We start from the raw sequence: 14,013 nt of genomic DNA, 5'->3' as shown, positions 1-14,013 counted from the left end.
CTCGAGAAACCACTTTTGATTTTGGTTTCTCTCCTGGTTTTGGCTAGCCGGCGATCTGTCGCCATCTGGTTCTTAGCTCTGATCAGAGAAACTAGGTGGGAAGCTGGACGCAGCAAATATCCCCCTAGTCAGGTTCCAGAGGAGACGTCCCTGGACCACCTGGCCATGAGCCCAAAAGCTTGTCTTTTGGGACCTGGATTTGATGGCAATCTGGTTGATGTTATTTGTCTGTGCTTGTCTTGTTTTGTGTTTTGGTCTTGTATCTGTGTTTGTCATGGGTGCCTGTACTGAGATCTCAAGTAATTCTGTCATGTATGTCTATGATTATTGTCTTCATACGTTTCCATCAAAAACCCTAAATATCTTTATTTTATTGGTTGAACTGGTTGTTTAAGGTCCTTATTTATTGCATACCTTTTGGTTTGGGTTTGCTTTCATAATATCTCTTTGCTTTGCTCGCTTTGGAAGTTATTTTGGGTTTGACATTCTTGATCTGGTTTATATTCCTTTCAGACCTCTAAAGACTTGAAAATGGTTTAAGAAAATTGTACTGTTGGTTATAGGTTTGATCTAATCTGTTAACTCATCTTCATTGCTGGAAATAACTTCTGGGACTGATCTTCCTATCTCATCCTTTTGGCCTTGTCCTTTTCCCTCTGGTTCCTGCAGCACTGCTCAGTATGCAGGCAGATACGGTCTGTTTGGGGAGGGACACTTTTCGTACACTTTTCTAACAATACAGCTTAAGCGTATTGTTAGAACCTGCTCTTCTTGTGCATCAATCATACATACTCCTGCCTTACAACAAATGGGCGTCAACCCTAGAGGACTAAGATCTAATGCCCTTTGGCAAATTGATGTAACTCATGTCCCCCAATTCGGCAGACAGAAATATGTATTTGTAACTGTAGACACCTACTCTCACTTCCTCTGGGCCACAGCTCAAACCGGTGAGAGTTCTAGAAAGCTGATAAATCATATGCTTTCATCCTTTGCCATCCTTTGCGTGAAAAATCACCCATCACACTGGCATCCCTTACAACCCACAAGGACAAGCCATTGTTAAAAGGTCACATAAAACCTTAAAAGACCAATTAAAAAGACAGGCTCAAACAATATATTCTCCCAATATTCCATTAACATTAGCCTTGTTCGCTCTTAATGTACTTAATGTATATAGAGGGACAGATGCTCCTCCTATCACCCGACACTGGGCTCAAATACACCCAGTACCACCCATCATGGTTAAATGGAGAGACACCTTTGATGGATCCTGGAAAGGACCAGATCCATTGTTAACAACAGGGAGAGGATTTGCTTGTATTTTTCTACAGGATCAACCAAAGCCTATTTGGGTTCCAGCTAGAAATGTCAGACACCTCCCCACCCACGAAGAAGATGGCTCGCATGACCCTAGCAGAAACAAAGAAAAGAAAGTGGCAGAAACGTCATCCAAAGCCACACAAGATCACGTGGAGAGAAATCCATGACCTAGTGGAAGATGCACGCCACAGATGTCCACCTGAAGCCCCCTTTTCTGTCATTCTCATGGCAGTCTTTCCCCTGCTCAGCACCAACACTTCAGACAGCCCCCACTCTCCCTAATACCATGTTCTAGAGATTTTATTTTTCTAGGAAAAAATCAGATCCATGGGACAATCGCTGAAGTAATAACAAAATTCTTCTCAGATGTATTCTCTAGGTACCCCACAGCTAACTTTCATATCTCTCAACAGCTTACAGCTGCAGCCAAGTCTGTGCTAATTTACAATGTCATTTTACAGGAAAGACAGAGGACCAGATACTATGTCCTGAAACAAGTTTAACTTTCTTCCCACCTACCCCAATGCCTAACTGTTTCTTTTGTGCATCCAGTAATAGATTTTTTCTGACAGCAGTACCAGCTACCACCTTTCTCTACCCAGGAACAGAAAAAGATTTCACTGACTTTCATCTAAGTGGATTCAAACACCTGGCTATTACATTTCAGGTGTGAGAAGCTTTTTTTCCTACACAGCTGCTAGCAGAGAGAAGGTCTTCCTCCCCCCGCTGGCAGAGACCGAACTTACACTCTATGCTGCAGGCGTTGCTATGGCGACAGACTGCAACAAGCAGTGACATTCGTGACTGATAGCCTGAGGTTTCTCCAACAGCAAATGAACTCTCTCACCAGAACTGTGCTTCACAATAAAAGAACATTGGACTTAATAACTACCGGACATGGGGACTATATGATATTGGGAAGAAAGATACTGTTTCTTTGTAATTGAATCAAATGTTGAAACCAGTGTTAACACTCTCAAAACTTTGTAATCTATTGGCTTAGCAATCCCTTGTTTTGCATGGCTCCTATCCCTTATTGCCCTCTGATGATACTGTGTATTGTGCCTGCTCACTGTTTTTTAAGATTTCTCTGCTGACAGTTACTGCCATTTGCTAAAAATCACTACAGGAAACAGGTCATGGTCAGTTATCAAACGTTGGATTCTCCCGAGATGAGATTTATTTACTTATTTACTTTGTATGTGTTTGTGTGTGTGTGCGTGTGTGTGTGTGTGTGTGTTTGTGTGATCATGCACCAGGATGCCTGTACAGACATCAGAGGACAATTTGCAGGAGTCAGTGCTTGTTGGGGACCTCTGTTATGTAAAGTAGAAGTCTCTTCACCTCCAGACAGCTCATGCAGCTCGGAAACCATGTGCTGGGGCTCCTTTCATAGCAGGGTGCCTTCCTGGCATCTTTCCTGACTCTCCTTTTGAAGTGTCCGCCACGAATGCTCTAAACACAAACATGGCCTCTGGCTCTGAAAGATACCATGCTTTCCTGTGTGATTTTTCCATGCAGTCAGCAGTCTAGCAGCGTGGAAGAAATCCACTTCCATATGTAAATAGAATGTCTCACAGAATATCTATCAGCCAAAGCTTTTACCACTACCCCCATGGTATAAATATCCTAGTCTTCTCTTAATATTTGGAGCTAGAAGCAGACTTAGAGCTAGAGCGAGAACTGGGTCACTGAGACTTGGAATAAAGAGCTGTAGACTGAGTTCTGTGTCTCCCGACTGTAATCTAGCCTCCCCGGGGGGCAGCACTCCCTTGTTACCGACTTGCAGACATTCTAGCTTTTGCTGTTTTCATACTCTTCCCGCGTGGTTCAGTGGCCAGTGGACCTCGCATCCTGAGAAAAGTACACGGGTGGAAAAGGGACAGGGTTCGGCTGGACAACGCTCCAGTAGCAGAGAAACTTTCAGCACCAGAGACGCGCGGACAGAGACACGGGACCCGAGCGGGTGGGAAAAACCTGCGGGGTACCCGCCGCCACGGCCAGAGATGCCTGTGGCCAGACCCGCGCCACGACTAGCCAGGTGTGGCGGGGACCCCGAGATACCCGTGCACACCACGCCTGGGGCCCAGAGCACTCCCTATAGGAACTATTCCCTATCTAGGGAACATCGCACAGGGACAGGGACACAGCCCAGGCAAAGCCTGTCCCTCCTGGGGAGCCTTCCCAAACTCTAGGCCTGGCAGTTTTCCCTCCTAGAAAGGCCCAGTTCAGCTCAAACATCTCCTATAAGAAATCCTGAGTTCCACTGAAGCCCCCAGAAGGAGAAGCTTAGGGTCTGCTGGAATCCAGTAGAGGGGTGCTGTCTGGAGGGTAGGCAACCCCTGTATCTGCACTGGCTCACCTTCCTTCTACTGGTAGAGGACCAGCTGAGTCACCTTTGCCACATCTGAGGCCTGGAGCTGCTTTATTTGCACCCGCCATCCCAAGGTACAACCGTAGAGTCCTCACCTGACAGTGCGCCTGGTGACTCCGGCACTGGGCTCTTCTTTGCACAAACTGTTACCAGGCCCTAAAGCCCCTAAAGTAAAGGGAACGTGCCCCCGACTGCAGCTGCAGCCACCTGCCTCCTGCCACACGTGCCTCCCAGGCCTTGGGCCTTCACCTTTTTGACCCGTTTCTCATCTATGAAACAGGGCAGCCATGAGGATCTGAGCATGCCACCTGCTCAGGGTGCTGTCACCTCTGGATGCCTGGAGGACCTCCGACACCCACCCTTGCCAGACCCTATCCTGTTGGGTTCTGACTCAATGACCAGAGTGATGTTTCTCCCATCTCAAGTCCAGTCAGCTCAGCTTCCGTTCTTAGAGTAAAACACCAACCCCTCCGCATGGAACCTGACCCTCTGCACCTTTCTCACCCATCTCAAAACACTGTGGCTCCATCTGTGCTCCTGGTTGTTGGTCATCCTTTTAACATAGCTCGTCTTGCTACCTCAAGCCATCCTGCCTCGGCCTCCTGAGCAGCTGGGACTGTTGGCGTTCACCACCAACAGTCTTTATGTCCCGTCAGAGTCTTTGTATGCTCTGTTCCCTTTGCCTGGCACCCTGGTCCTCATTCTCCCTCCACTAGTTACTATTCATCCTCATGTCACTAGATCACTTCCTGTGTTAAAAGTTTTTGGGAGAGGGACTGGGAAGATAGCTCAGCAGTGGCTGCTCTCGCAGAGTTCCCAGGTTCAGTTCCGTTCGAATCTGAGGACCCTAACAACTGTCCTTAACTCCAGTTCCAGGAGATCCAACAGCCTCTTCTGTCCTCCGCAGGCACTGCACGACATGGGTGCACTTACCTACATGCAGGCAATACATGCATACACATAAAATAAAAATAACAAATAAAATTTAAAAAAAGTTTTTGGGAGAAATCAATATGGAGTTTGGAAATCAAAAATGTAGGCAGTGGGAAACTGGCAAACAGTCTGGTCTCTTCAATAAAGAAGAAAAATCTCCAAAACACTGTAAGGGTTAAAAATGGAGACAACTTTGGGGCCGGAGAGATGGCTCAGAGGTTAAGAGCACTGGTTGCTCTTGCACAGGACCCAGGCTCAATTCCCAGCACCCATATGGCAGCTAACAACCAACCATAACTCCAGTTCCAGGGGAATCCAGCGCCCTCTTCTGACCTCGGTGGGCATTGCACAACATGGGTGCACTTACATACATGGAGGCAATACACTCATACACATACAATAAAAATAATAAATAAAAAAATGGAAAGGAGCCAACAGATTAAAAGGATGCTATGGGGGCTGGAGAGATGGCTCAGCAGTTAAGGGTGTCTGACAAAATCAGCTCAGTTCCTAGACCCCAACATGGAAGGAGACAACCAATTCCCAAAAGTTGCCTTCTCTCTGCCACACACTCATGTATACATGTTTGTTCCTCATACATCCACACATGCATGCACACACACACATAGTAATTTTTATTTTATCTTATTTTTTGGTTTTTGGAGACAGGGTCTTACGACGTAGGCCTGCTTGGCCTAGAACTCCCTATCTAGACCAGGCTGGCCTTGAGCTCATATATATCTGACTGCCTCTGCCTTGAAGTGCTAGGATTAAAGCTGTGTGTTACCTCATCCAGCTAATAGCAATAACTTAAATTTTTTTAGAGCAATCAGTGCTCTTTTTAAGAAAATTTTTTTATTTATTATTTTTATTTTATGTGTATGCGTGTATTGCCTGCATGTAGGTAAGTGCACCCATGCCGTGCAATGCCTGTGGAGGACAGAAGAGGCTGTTGGATCCCCTGGAACTGGAGTTACAGACAGTTGTTAGCTGCCATGTGGGTGCTGGGATGTGAACCCAGGTCTTCTGCAAGAACAGTCAGTGTTCTTAACCGCTGAGCCATCTCTCCAGCCCCAACAATAACTTCATTTTTTTTCTCTTTAAAAGGTTTATTTTTCTCTTTAAAAGGTTTTTTTTTCAATAACTTAAATTTTTTTTTAAAATTATTTTTATTTTGTGTGTATGAATGTATTGCCTACATGTAAGTGTGCCTGTGTTGTGCAGTACCTCCAGAGGTCAGAAGAGAGAGTCAGATTCCCCTGAAGCTAGAGTTACAAACAGTTGTTAGCCACCAAGTGGGTCCTGGGAATCAAACCCAGGTCCTCTACAAGAGCAGCCAGTGCTCTTAACTGCTGAGCCATCTCTCCAGCGCCCAGTAATTAAAAATTTTTGCATTTATATTTTTTATGTCTTAACCACCAAATCATTTCTCCAGCCCCTAACAGTAATAATTTTTATTTTTATTATTTTTTATTTTTGGTCTTTTTGAGACAGGGTCTCCCTGTAGCCTCAGCTGGCCTGGAACTCACTATGTAGACCAGGCTGGGCTCAAACTCCCCAAGATCTGCCTGCCTTTGCCTCCAGAGTCTAACAGTAATAATTTTTAAAAGGCAGTGCTGGGGAGCAGGTAAATCACTTGCCACACAAGTGGGAACACTAGAGTTCAGATCAGGAGAACCAGACTGCAATCCCAGAATGAGGAAGTAAGAGACAGGAAGTCCCCAGAGCAAGCTGGCTAACTGTATTAGCTGAAATCAAGTGCTTGGGGTTCAGCCCTTGCCTCAGGGGCTGGAGAGATGGCTCAGCAGTTCAGAGGACCCAGCTTCAGTTCCCAGTGTCCAGTTACAGGTGGCTCACAACCACCTGTAACTCCAGTTCTAGGGGATCTGATGCCCTCTTCTGGCCTCTGTAGGAATTTGCACACATGTGGTACACAATCATGCAGGCATACACACATACACATAAAAACAAATATTAAAAAATAAAGAGTATAAATAAATAAAACAATCATATTGTAACCAGTTACCTAACTGTTCACCCTGGTTGGGCCCTGACATACATACTCACTGTTTCTAAGTTTTTGTAAGTGATACAACTGGCTTATTTCAGTCCAGATCTTGGTCTCACCTTGGTTCTCTAGGGGAGAAGCTAGTGAGCAGGGGTAGAGGAGCAGCCCACCAGCTGCCCAGGCCACACTACCCAGTCCAAGGTCTAGGCTCACCTGTGTCTCCAGGTGGGGTCCACGGCCACTTTTCTTCCTAAGGATGGGCCTCCCCCTGAAGCCAGGAAGGCTGATGCAGTCTCGGGGTGGGACAACCCCAGTTTCTGTTGCAGAGCTCGGTGCTCCCACTGTGTCAAAAGATAATGGGCAGGGGGATGTCAGCTGAAGCTGGAATGAAGTTCCTAAGAGAGCAGCAAGGAGAGCAGATGGCAAAGAACTGGTCCTAACCATTAGACTACCCTACCTCCCTGGGGATGAATAAATGAATGAATCCAAAGAGGCAAGGCTTTCCTTGGGAAGAAAAACTTCCACCCCCATTCTATACCCAAAGGAAGGTGAACACCTACATATCCTTCTAGTTCAAACAGGCAAACCACTGGTGAAGAGGAGCCTTTGTGGACCCAAGGCCAACAAAATGGCTCATTAGGTGAAGGAGCTTGCAGCCAAGGCTGATGACCTGAGTTCCATACCCAGGTCCCACATGGTGAAGGAGAGAACAGACTCCTGCAAATTGTCCTCTGACCTCCACATGTATGAGGCTGTAGATGTGGGCAACATCCCCCCCCCCCGAATTTTAAAGTGTAATACAAATTTATTTATTTGGTCTTTTTGAGACAGGGTCTCCCTGTAGTCCCAGCTGATCCGCCTGCCTTCTGGCCTCCATGGGCACGGCATGCACATGATGCACTTGCATATACATGAATTAAAAATAAGTAAAATGTAACAAAAGAGAAATATTATTTAAAAAGAAGATGCAGGGGCTGGAGAGATGGCTCAGTGGTTAAGAACACTGATTGTTCTTTCAGAAGACCCAGGTTCAAATCCCAGCACCCACATGGCAGCTAACAACTGTCTGTAACTCCAGTTCTAGGGGATCCGACAGCCTCTTCTGTCCTCCTTGGGCATTGCACAACATGGGTGTACTCACATGCAGGCATAACGCTCATACACATAAAATAAAAATAAAAATAAAAAAGAACTAAGCCGAGCATAGATTTATACGCTTATATTTCAGCATTTTCGTGGTGGAGGCAGGAGGATCTTGAGTTCAAGAATCCTGTGTAAAGAAGCATGAGATCGAGGTCAGCCTAGTTTGTATAGTGAGTTCCAGGCTGGCTGGGGCTACAAGGAAGACCTGTCTCAAAACAACAACACGGCTGGAGAGCTGGCCCAGTGGCTAAGAGTCTTAGCTGCTCTTGCAGAGGACCTGGATTTGATTTCCAGCACCGATTTGGCGGCTAGTAAAGGTCTGTAGCTCCAGTTCCAGGGAATCAGATGCCCTCTTCTGGCCTCTGCAGGTACTGCATGACATAGGTGCACTTACATACCTGCAAGCATAACTCATACACATAAAATAAAATTTGTAAAAATTTAAAAACTAAATAAAAAAAATAATGTGGCAGAAGCTAGATTTGAACTTGGGCAGAGCTGCTTCTGATGCTGATGCGTCCTGGGCCCCACTGTAGATGCAGCCTCCTCCCAGACAGTAGTCTAACATTCCCCAAGCCCCAAATTGACGAATCCTGACCTCTCTGAAGCTCCAGGCCAGCAGGGCCTTTGCATGTTTCCCTGATGCCACCTTCAGCTGGGCCTCCCACAGCCACAGGGCCCAGGCTCTGAGGCCCTGACACGGCAGCTGCCTTCTGCTCTGAGCTGCTTGCTGCCTCTGTGACAAGTGCTTCCAGGCTCTGAAACATCTCGACAGCAGCTTCCAGCTGAGGACAGACCAGGACTGATGGGGGGGTGGTGTGGACCCAGATCTCAGCTCCCCAGGACACCATCCCTGTGGACTTTCCAGCAATCATGAGGTTGATGTCCCCTTCCACAACAGAAGCCCTGCTTATAGACTCAAAGAACTTGGAACCCAAGGCAAGAGACTCTTGGAGACACAAGAATTGCTCCACTATGTTGAAGTTTGTGGTCCTCACCAATCTAAACCCAGCAGCAAGACCTTGTCCTTAGGGACCAGGAGGCCCCTCATTTCCCAGAACCACCAGTGTGAAGATAGTACTGTCCCACTTAAATCCTGCCAATGCTCTGCCATCAGACTTTTATCTCCATCAGGCCCTTGTCCCATGGCTCAGGCAGCCAGGAGAGGAGCTGTCCTTGGAGTGACCCCAATCCCCCACACCCCACTCTCAACAACAGGGCCTCACCAGGCTGCCAGGTCATGATGCTTTGGGCCTTGTTCTACAGAACCAAGAGGACAAAACACGATTCTCAGGCCGAAGAGTAGGCATGACTACTCCAAGCAAGCCCGCCTTCCTAGAGCCCCCACCTAGCTTCACGGGGCCTCTACCTGTGGAGCTGTCCATGCTGGAGCTGCATCTGACCTTCCAGAAGCTATCTCTTCTCTATTCCCAATGGCCTGTTCCTTCAGGGCCCTCTCTCCTTCCCATTCAGGCAGGACTTGGGGGAAGGCTGAAGATTCCAGTCTGGCCTCTCTGCTGCCTGCCCCTTAAATGACACTGAGGTATGAAGGGACTGGGGCACACCTCTCCTTTGCCCTTAGGGACCAAACAGAAAGGTCCTCTTGCTCTAAGTCAGGGAAACAGTCATCCAATGTCCCTAGAGTGACCTGGGGTAGCAGAGGCTTGTGTGCTGGGGACTCTGAGAGTCCAGCCTGGATCTCTAGGGTCTCCAGAAGACTTGCACTTTCCCTGTGGCCCAGGGACTTCTCTTTTGCTCATCCCAGTTGTGGAGAATAGGCTGGCCGGGCTGGGGTTGCTCAGAGGGTGCCCAGCTACTGTCAATGCAGGAGCCCCACTGTGCAGGGCCTGGGGCCTCCCAGAATGTCTGACTTCCAAGACCGGCTGTCTCATGTTCCTGGTGTAGCATGGAGGCCAGTAGCCAGTGGACAGCATCGGACAGGGATGGGGCCAGAGGCTGGCTGTGGGCAGAATCAGCCAGGTCCTCTAAGGTGAGGGGCTCCCCAACAAGTCTGGGTGCCCAGCCTCCCAGGCCACACTGGGACCTGGGGCCCAGCCATGTACATCCATCAAGAGGTGCCAAGCCCAGACAGCCTCAAATCTGAGCTCAGGGTATCTGCAGCCAGGGGTGTCTGCTTCCGGCTAGGGGACAGGTGAGTCCGTGGCCCTCTGCTGTTCCGCAGATGGGGCCTGCTGGTCCCTTGGAAGCACAGGTTATTCTGCTGTACAGTGGGCTCTCAAGCCTTTCGTTGGGGCCTCCCCATCTGAAACTACGTTACTTTGCTGCCGGAGCCCTGAACCAACTAGCCGGCCAGTGGTGTCTTTCAGGGCCAGGCGGGAACTTGGGCTGGCCAGGTTGCTCTGGACTTGATGAGGTTCCTGGCGTGGTGATGCTCTTGGGGAGAGGGTGGTGGCCTGGCACACAGGCACCCACTGGCTCCCTCCAACGCCCAGACTCTTCCAGGGCCTCCGATGCTCTACAAGTAGGAGAGACATATATACTCTGGGAAAGGAAATGGGTGACCAGTTCTCATATGAGGCCAGCAGAGCCTCCAAGTCTCAGAGCTGGGATGGGATTAGGGCTCCAGGTGGGAGGGAGTTAGGACCTCAGCTCTGCAACCCTGAGGGGACCAGTGTCTGCAACCTCTGGGGTCCCGGAGTCAGGTGGTGACGTGAGGCCTGGTTGAACAGAGCATGGAAGGGAACAGACACTGAGGGAGAGATGGCTGGGTGGGTATAGGGTAGATCCAGGCAAGCTGTGGAGATGGAAGCAATGGGCTGAGGAAGAGTAAAGAGAGAAGTGAAAAAAGGGAAGAGGGCTGGAGAGATGGCTCAGCACGGTCTGCTCCTGCAGAGGACCCATGTTCAAATCCCAGCACCCACATGGCATTAACAACCATCTATAACTTCAGTTCCAGGGGATCTGACATCCTCTTCTGCCCTCCTTGGGCACTGCACGACACGGGTGCACTTACATACATGCAGGCATAACACTCATACACGTAAAATAAAAGTAAATGAAAAATTTTTTTAAAAAGGAGTGAAGGGTGACCTCTGACCTGTAACAACTAAAGTCAGTAGCTCTGGGGGAGCGGAGGCAAGGCTTGGAGCCCCTCCCCAGGCTCTAAGGTCCTACCACCTGATCCTGAGCCCTGATGCAACAACTGGGGCTTTGCACAGGGCCTGGCAGGTAAGAGGTCATAAAAGTGTCACCTTCCTGGACAGGCACTAAAGCAACTTATCTGATGGTCATGTAGCTAAACACTGGGTGAGAAAAGAGGTGAAAGGTCCCTACCCTAGCCCCTTAGCAGCACCCCTAGTTGCCCTAGTGACCCCAGCTGTTCCTGACTTGGGTGGCAGAATCTGAATTTGTTCTTCGGCTGTTTCCACACTGTGCTCAGCAATCTTCTTATAGTTCTAGAAGCCAGAGCAGAGGGGTTTGCAGCCCGCTATCCCTAACGCAGACTGGGTGGGGATCCCCACTCAGCACAGGGGCACCAGCCAGGCCCATTCTTGGTCCCTTTTCCTGACCTCACTCACCAAGACAGGAGACCCCCTCTCTCCCAGAATCACTTCCTCCCTAGAACCTGGGCCTACATTGCCCCACCCAACAGGTATTCCACCCTCCAGAGGCCAAGCCCCCCTAAGACTCCATCCCTGAGGCCCCCTCCCTCCAAAGGCCCCACCCTCCTGGGACCCCACCCTCCCAAAGTCCCTCCACTGGGCCCCAGGCTGCACCAATCTTGGGAGGCAAATCTCTAGAGCTAGAGAGGCCCTAGGTGGGTAACTGGAGAGGACTCTACTGCCACTGCCTGCCCAGGCCCACTGAGCTTCCTGCCTGGCCTCAGGACAGCCACAGACCTTGGGGCACATTCTCCTTGTGTCTGATGACAGGTCTTGGCTCCATGGCCTGTGGGGCAGCTGTGTCCTTAGTTTACACCAAGTTTGCCAGTCTTGGCCTCTTCAATCAGATGAGTTGGGTTGGAGGTGTAGCTCGGTGGTAGATCACTGGCCTGGCTTGCATGAGGCCCAGGAGCAGGAAGAAGGTATGAGGGCAGGCTCTGCATAGAAAGAACAGGGTGCCTGGCCCACATGGCTCTGTTCCCTGCCTTGACTGGCCCATACCACATCCCCAGCTGTCAGGACCCTCTCTGCATAGAGAGGCCCCCTGGCGTCACCTCTCACTGTCTCACAGAGCGACTCGCCTTTCCACTGTAATCTGTTCTTCTTTTGAGACAGGGTCTCAAGGCTGGCCTTGAACTCACTATGTAGCCAAGGATGACACTTATCTCTACCTCCTAAGTGCTGGGACTAGAAGCTTGTGCCACTACACCCAGTTTATACAACACTGGGGATCAAGCCCCAGGCTTTGTGCACTCTACCAATGAGTTACACCTCCAGCCCCCACCCATTTCCTCTCTTCCCCAGCTCACATATTTAAATCCTATCTCAAACACAGCAGTAAGCTCTTCCCTGGTGGCTCTGGAAGTCCTAAGACTTGGGTTCTACATATGAGGATATTACAGTTTGCAAGGACTAGGAGCCTGGCAGCTGCTCAGCCCTGCAGAGGGGACCAACCCAGGGCAGACTTCTAACCCTGGCGGCCTCTCTCCTCCATTGCTCCTCAAATATTTAAATGCTGCCTCTCACCACTCACCCCCATCGCCACCCACATAAGGACACTCAGAGCCTCCTTCTTTTTCCCACTAAAGAAGCCTGTATCCAGTTTCCACGCCTCACATACCTGTCTTCAACCGGGGCTTTCCTTTACCCAACCGAGTTTGAATAGGGCCGGAACCTCCGCCAAGGACCGCTAACGCCCAGGGTAAGAGTGAGGAAGAAGTTGTTCCGAGATTGGAGCGCGACTCGCCCCTGCACCGCCGGGATCCTCCCACTTCCTTCCAAACCTCCCACATTTCCCACCTGCCAAGCCTGTGCCTGGGCAGCCTGGTAGTGCACCCAGCAAAAATGTCCTTTGTATTGTACGTTTTCTCCTGCGATACTTGAGGGGGTCGGAAAGAGACTTGTGCTGTTGGATGACCTTAGGCAAATCTCAGTCCTCTATAACAGAGAGAGAGAGAGAGAGAGAGAGAGAGAGAGAGAGAGAGAGGCTGGGGATTGAACCTATGGTCTTGTGTGCGCTAGGCAAGTGCTTTACCACTGAGCTATATACCCAGTCTCTGCTTTTTTTTAAAAAAAATTATTTTGGCCGGGCGTGGTGGCACATGCCTGTAGTCCCAGCACTTGGGAGGCAGAGGCAGGTAGATCTCTGTGAGTTCAAGGCCAGCCTGGTCTACATAGTGAGTTCCAGGACAGCTGGGGCTACAAGGAGACCCTGTCTCAAAAAGAGCAAAAATAAATAAATAAATAAATAAATAAATAAATAAATAAATAAATAAATTTTAAAAATATTTTTTAATTTTGTGTGTATGAGTGTATTGCCTGCACGTATGCAAGTGCACCCATGTGTGCAGCACCTACGGAGGTCAGAAGAGGGCATTGGATTCCCTGGAACTGGAGTTATGGAAGTTAGCTGCCATGTGGGTGCTGGGCATCGATCCTGGGTCCTCTGCAAGGGCAGCCAGTGCTCTGAACCACTGAGCCATCTCTCCAGCCCCAAATCTCTCTTCTTAAGCTTGGTACCTGGGACCTTTTGCCACTATTCTCCAGCCTCAGCCCATAAAGCTCCCTGAACCCTCACCTCTCTTTCCCTTATTCTCCCTCTGCTGCATTCTGAGCATGTACTGGATAGCTTTCGAGTCAACTTGACACACCTGGGTTGAGGGAGCCTCAATTGGGGAATTTCCTTCATTGGACTGGCCTGTGCCGTGTCCATGGGGCACCTTCTTGATTGTTGAGTGATGTGGGAGGGCCCGGCCCACTGTGGGTGGTGCCACCCCTGGGCAGGTGGGCCTGTGTTGCATAAGAAAGCAGGCTGAGCAGAAGCCAGGGGAGCAAGTCAGTAAGCAGTGATCTTCCATGGCCTGTGCTCCAGCTCCTGCCTCCAGGTTCCTGCCCTGAGTTCCCTGATGAACTGTGACCCGGGAGATGTAAGCTGAATAAACAAACCCTTTCCACCCCAAGTTGGTAGTGGTCAGTGTTTTGTCGCAGCATGGAGAAACAAACTAGAACAGAGCAGTTCCTTTACATCTGTCTTCCAGGCTATGGACCCTCCTCAGGGTTTGCTCCACTGAGTTTCTGGTCTTAACTCGGTTTGTCATCTGTAAAGGATG

General features: G+C 49.4%; 1 protein-coding gene across 1 annotated transcript in view; it reads right to left on the bottom strand.

Moving 5' to 3' along the window:
* CUNH1orf167 (chromosome unknown C1orf167 homolog) overlaps positions 1–10,276 on the bottom strand; it is a 26,875-nt gene extending 16,599 nt beyond the window's left edge. Inside the window, 6 exon segments of the mRNA XM_029554496.1 lie at positions 6,852–6,979; positions 8,380–8,566; positions 9,347–9,524; positions 9,527–9,861; positions 9,863–10,045; positions 10,047–10,276. Of these exon segments, the coding sequence (XP_029410356.1) occupies positions 6,852–6,979; positions 8,380–8,566; positions 9,347–9,524; positions 9,527–9,861; positions 9,863–10,045; positions 10,047–10,276 (1,241 nt within the window).
* Between the last annotated feature and the right edge of the window lie 3,737 nt (positions 10,277–14,013).

The sequence above is a fragment of the Nannospalax galili genome, unplaced genomic scaffold, assembly GCF_000622305.1.
Source record: "Nannospalax galili isolate Female #2095 unplaced genomic scaffold, S.galili_v1.0 scaffold1225, whole genome shotgun sequence".
Taxonomy (NCBI): Eukaryota; Metazoa; Chordata; class Mammalia; order Rodentia; family Spalacidae; genus Nannospalax; species Nannospalax galili.
Note: the sequence above shows the minus strand (reverse complement) of the source record. Positions and strands in the feature narration are given on the sequence as shown.